Source organism: Primulina tabacum, chromosome 18 (genome assembly GCF_025594145.1).
Source record: "Primulina tabacum isolate GXHZ01 chromosome 18, ASM2559414v2, whole genome shotgun sequence".
NCBI lineage: Eukaryota > Viridiplantae > Streptophyta > Magnoliopsida > Lamiales > Gesneriaceae > Primulina > Primulina tabacum.
In genome coordinates this window covers 23,743,611-23,747,238 of record NC_134567.1, presented here as the reverse complement: position 1 = coordinate 23,747,238, position 3,628 = coordinate 23,743,611, and the positions used below count along the sequence as shown (strand labels likewise).

Below are 3,628 nucleotides of genomic sequence, written 5' to 3'. Positions count from 1 at the left end.
GTTGACCCGTCTCACAGATAAAAATTCGTGAAACCGTCTCACAAAGACTTACTCTAATATTATTTGATTAGTGACAGTAAAAGATCCCAAATTCATCTAATTCTCTAGATTCACATACAGAGATTTTCCTTTCCACTCCCACAAAAAACTTAACCTTGGTCAGCATAAGTTACTGCTGATATTTCCTTTCCGCGAGAGGGGAAGTGTGCTCCAAAGATACAATCCAACAAAAAAGGGCCACCTTATATTATATAAATCAAGAAATTGACATTGTATTTGAGATTGGATCGAAGACTTATTGCAATAGGGTCCCACGAGAAATCCCATAATCAGAATATTGACCAATCAAAAACCAGACATTAGGATAAAATTTTCTGTCTCCACCAATCACAGAAGAGATAAGGCCCTCTTGTCAGACACGAAAGTGCAAACCCCATTTTCTGTTCAAACCTTCAAAAGTGCACCCAAGAAGAGGCTCAGGCTTATAAATATGTTGCAAAAGTTCATGCTATGGGACCCTTTCCCTGAACCCCACTGAAAATAATTGCACAATTTTTTTGATACATAAATAAATCAAGAAAGCCCACATAATTTTCTTGTGCCTTTTCTTGACTTGATTTGCACATTTCGATAGAGAAAAATCCGAACACACTCTAGATTTGAACTCTATGAGTTCAGGTAAAAATTTATCCAGCGCCGTTGGCGCAAAATCAGTGAGAGCTTGTGATAATTGTATCAAGAAGAGGGCTCGATGGTATTGCGCAGCTGATGATGCATTCTTGTGCCAATCTTGCGATTCTTCTGTTCATTCGGCGAACACCTTAGCCCGAAGGCACGAGAGAGTTTGCCTCAAAATCGCATCACTAAAATCTTTCGATGCAAAGCTTCGAACTTCTGTGCCATCTTGGCATCAAGGCTTCACTCGTAAAGCTCGAACACCGAGGCACAAAAAACAGTCGAAGTTCAGTTTTTCTGACGAATGCATCGCCAGAATCCAAAACCCGCTTCATCTGGTACCTGAAATCTACTGTGAAGATAACTCGAATGAAGAAAACGAAGAGCAGCTTCTGTATAGGGTTCCGATTTTCGATCCCTTCGTTGCAGAATTATGCAATTCCGGTGATCCTGTGAATAATATCCGTACAGAAAGTATCACACAGGTCTTTGGGAATGATCAGTCCAAAGCTTTATCCAATGATCTGAGCCCAGAAACGAAAAGATTACACGGGTTTCTTCCATCTGAAACGGATCTTGCTGAGTTTGCCGCGGATGTTGAGAGTTTATTGGGTAAAGGTCTGGAAGAAGAACTGTTTGATATGGAGGGACTAGGGCTAATGGATTGTGATGATCAAAAGGAGAAAATAAATCGTGATTCATTGGAGATTGAAAGAGTTAAAGTTGAGGAAGAATATATTACAGGTGAGGATTATAATCATGATCAAGTTGGTGTAGAAATTGATTTAAGTAGAGAAACTTTTGAGTTGAATTTCGATTGTGATTCTCCAATCACATGTGAAGAAGAGGAAAATCAAGCAACACAAAGTGGAGAGCAGAACTTCTTGAACAGTTTTGAGGGCAGTAAAGTTGGTGATGATTTCAAGAAGGTGAATTTCTTAAGGCTTGATTATGAAGGTGTGATGATGACATGGGACAGTGAAAAGTCACCGTGGACGACCGGAGAAAGGCCGGAAATAGATTTCGGTGACTGTTGGCCTAATTGCATGGTATGGCATTGCATGCTAATTTTATTACTAATTTCCCTTGATCATGTCATCTAATACATGTATAGTTCACATATCTCTTATTATAATTTCATCTCCTAGTTTTGGAACAAAAAATTTTAAACCTATACGGAGATATTTACAACAAGCTCTCTCGATGACCATTTTGTTTCAAAATTGCTTCACACCTAGCTACTTCATTCACTAAAAACAATCGTTGGATCAAATCTATTTGTGGACCATATTGTTAACTTTAATTGGAGGCGGATTCCGAAATTTCGATTACTAACAAGCATATATAATGCGAAAGACTAATACACAACCCGGGTATTTTCGTAGCTTTTAACTCACTAATTGACATTCTTTTCTTGGTATATATTGCAGGGAACATGCGGAGCAATGCATGCATATGGAGAAATGGGAATGACGAGTGGGCACGGAGCAGCGATTTTGGATGGAGGGAGAGAAGCCAGGGTGTCCAGGTACAGAGAGAAGCGTCGTACGAGGTTGTTTTCCAAGAAGATAAGGTACGAGGTACGGAAGCTGAACGCTGAGAAGAGACCCCGGATGAAAGGCAGGTTCGTAAAGAGAGCGAATTTCGTGAATTCTGCACCAGTACCGCCTTTCATTCCCTTCTCTAAGTAATCAAATAGCTGGAATTATGACCAAATTATATGTCAAAATGCCTGTATATATAATTCATTATTTATTTCATTACCTTTAGTCTATCTCGGTACCTACAATGGCTTGTAATGCTGCTTGGACAGAGGTTTGTCCGCTTCACTTCTCCAAGTCTGTGTAAAGTTGTACGTACCTAACATTTTTGCGTATGTTTCATTAGTTTCAATGTGAAGAAACCCCAATAAGAGTACGAATTTGTATTTTACGAGGTTAATTGTGATTTTACCTTTTAAGTTGTATGTTTAATATTTCTAGTACTATATCATTTGGTACAACCCATGCATTCTTTAGATTTTTTGTAATTTTAGGAATGCCGATGTAAAGGGGTGTTCGTTTAAAAAGAAAAACCGATCGGATCGGAAATTTCGGTTTATTTAGTATGTGAAATTTAGGTAATTTGCTATGTAAGGATTATTTTGTCCGACAGATGCTACAAATAATAAGACTTTCAGTATAGGATGTAAAACAGTAAATTTGTGTTTTATCAGAATTAAATTTTGTGCCAGATGTTACAACATCTCGGACAACATCTATATGCAGCTGAAAATTAACTTTTATAACACAAATTGATTTGAAATGAATAGATGGACAAGATTAAATATGCACAAGTATAAATACTTGTGCGGTGCCTTATGGCAAAAATTAATCACTAGAAAAACCAAATCGTTTACAAAAACCTAACACTAGTGATTATGACAAAAATCAATTTCCTCAACAAGTTGAGAACAGAAATGCTTTCTAAAAACAAACAACCAGAATAAAACTAAAACAAGAAAGCAAAAACTTGATCCCGGAAACCACTATCAACTAGATGCAATCTTCAGTCAACATCGTTACGGATGTTGTCTATAGATGTTGGCACCATTCAACTTAACACGGGAATCACCACTCCAAACAGCAACGGCTTCGAGAATAATTTTTCTCTGTAAATCTCTGCAACGTGTGTGTATGTATGGTCGATATTGAAGCGGCGGCTATCAATGAGCTTTTCTTCTTATTTATAGGTGAAGAATCATATCTCCTCAAGGAAACCTAAAATACAAGGAAAGTGAGAGTTTTATTGGGCATAAACTCTTTTTAAACACTAATACCATATCTCTTGAATTAAGATCTCATTATCTAAGGAAGGAAAAATCATATCAAATATTTGCTCAATCAAATTAACAAGGAAAATTCTATTAGGGAAATAAATAAAATATATCATTTAAAATCGAAATCTTATTTCC

At 37.1% G+C, this 3,628-nt stretch overlaps 1 protein-coding gene across 1 annotated transcript; it reads left to right on the top strand.

The window, feature by feature from the left end:
* The first annotated feature begins 517 nt into the window (after window positions 1–517).
* LOC142533352 (zinc finger protein CONSTANS-LIKE 16-like) lies at window positions 518–2,607 on the top strand. The gene is made up of 2 exons (XM_075640091.1): window positions 518–1,724; window positions 2,106–2,607. The coding sequence occupies exons 1-2, from the start codon at window positions 669–671 to the stop codon at window positions 2,364–2,366; spliced, it is 1,317 nt and encodes a 438-aa protein (XP_075496206.1). The 5' UTR covers window positions 518–668; the 3' UTR covers window positions 2,367–2,607.
* The last annotated feature ends 1,021 nt before the right edge of the window (window positions 2,608–3,628 follow it).

Excerpts from the sequence above, each read along its gene's own strand:
- LOC142533352 (XM_075640091.1), top strand. The coding sequence starts at position 669 with ATGAGTTCAGGTAAAAATTTATCCAGCGCCGTTGGCGCAAAATCAGTG. Across the intron at positions 1,725-2,105 it reads ACTGTTGGCCTAATTGCATG|GGAACATGCGGAGCAATGCA; the intron begins GTATGGCATTGC and ends TATATATTGCAG.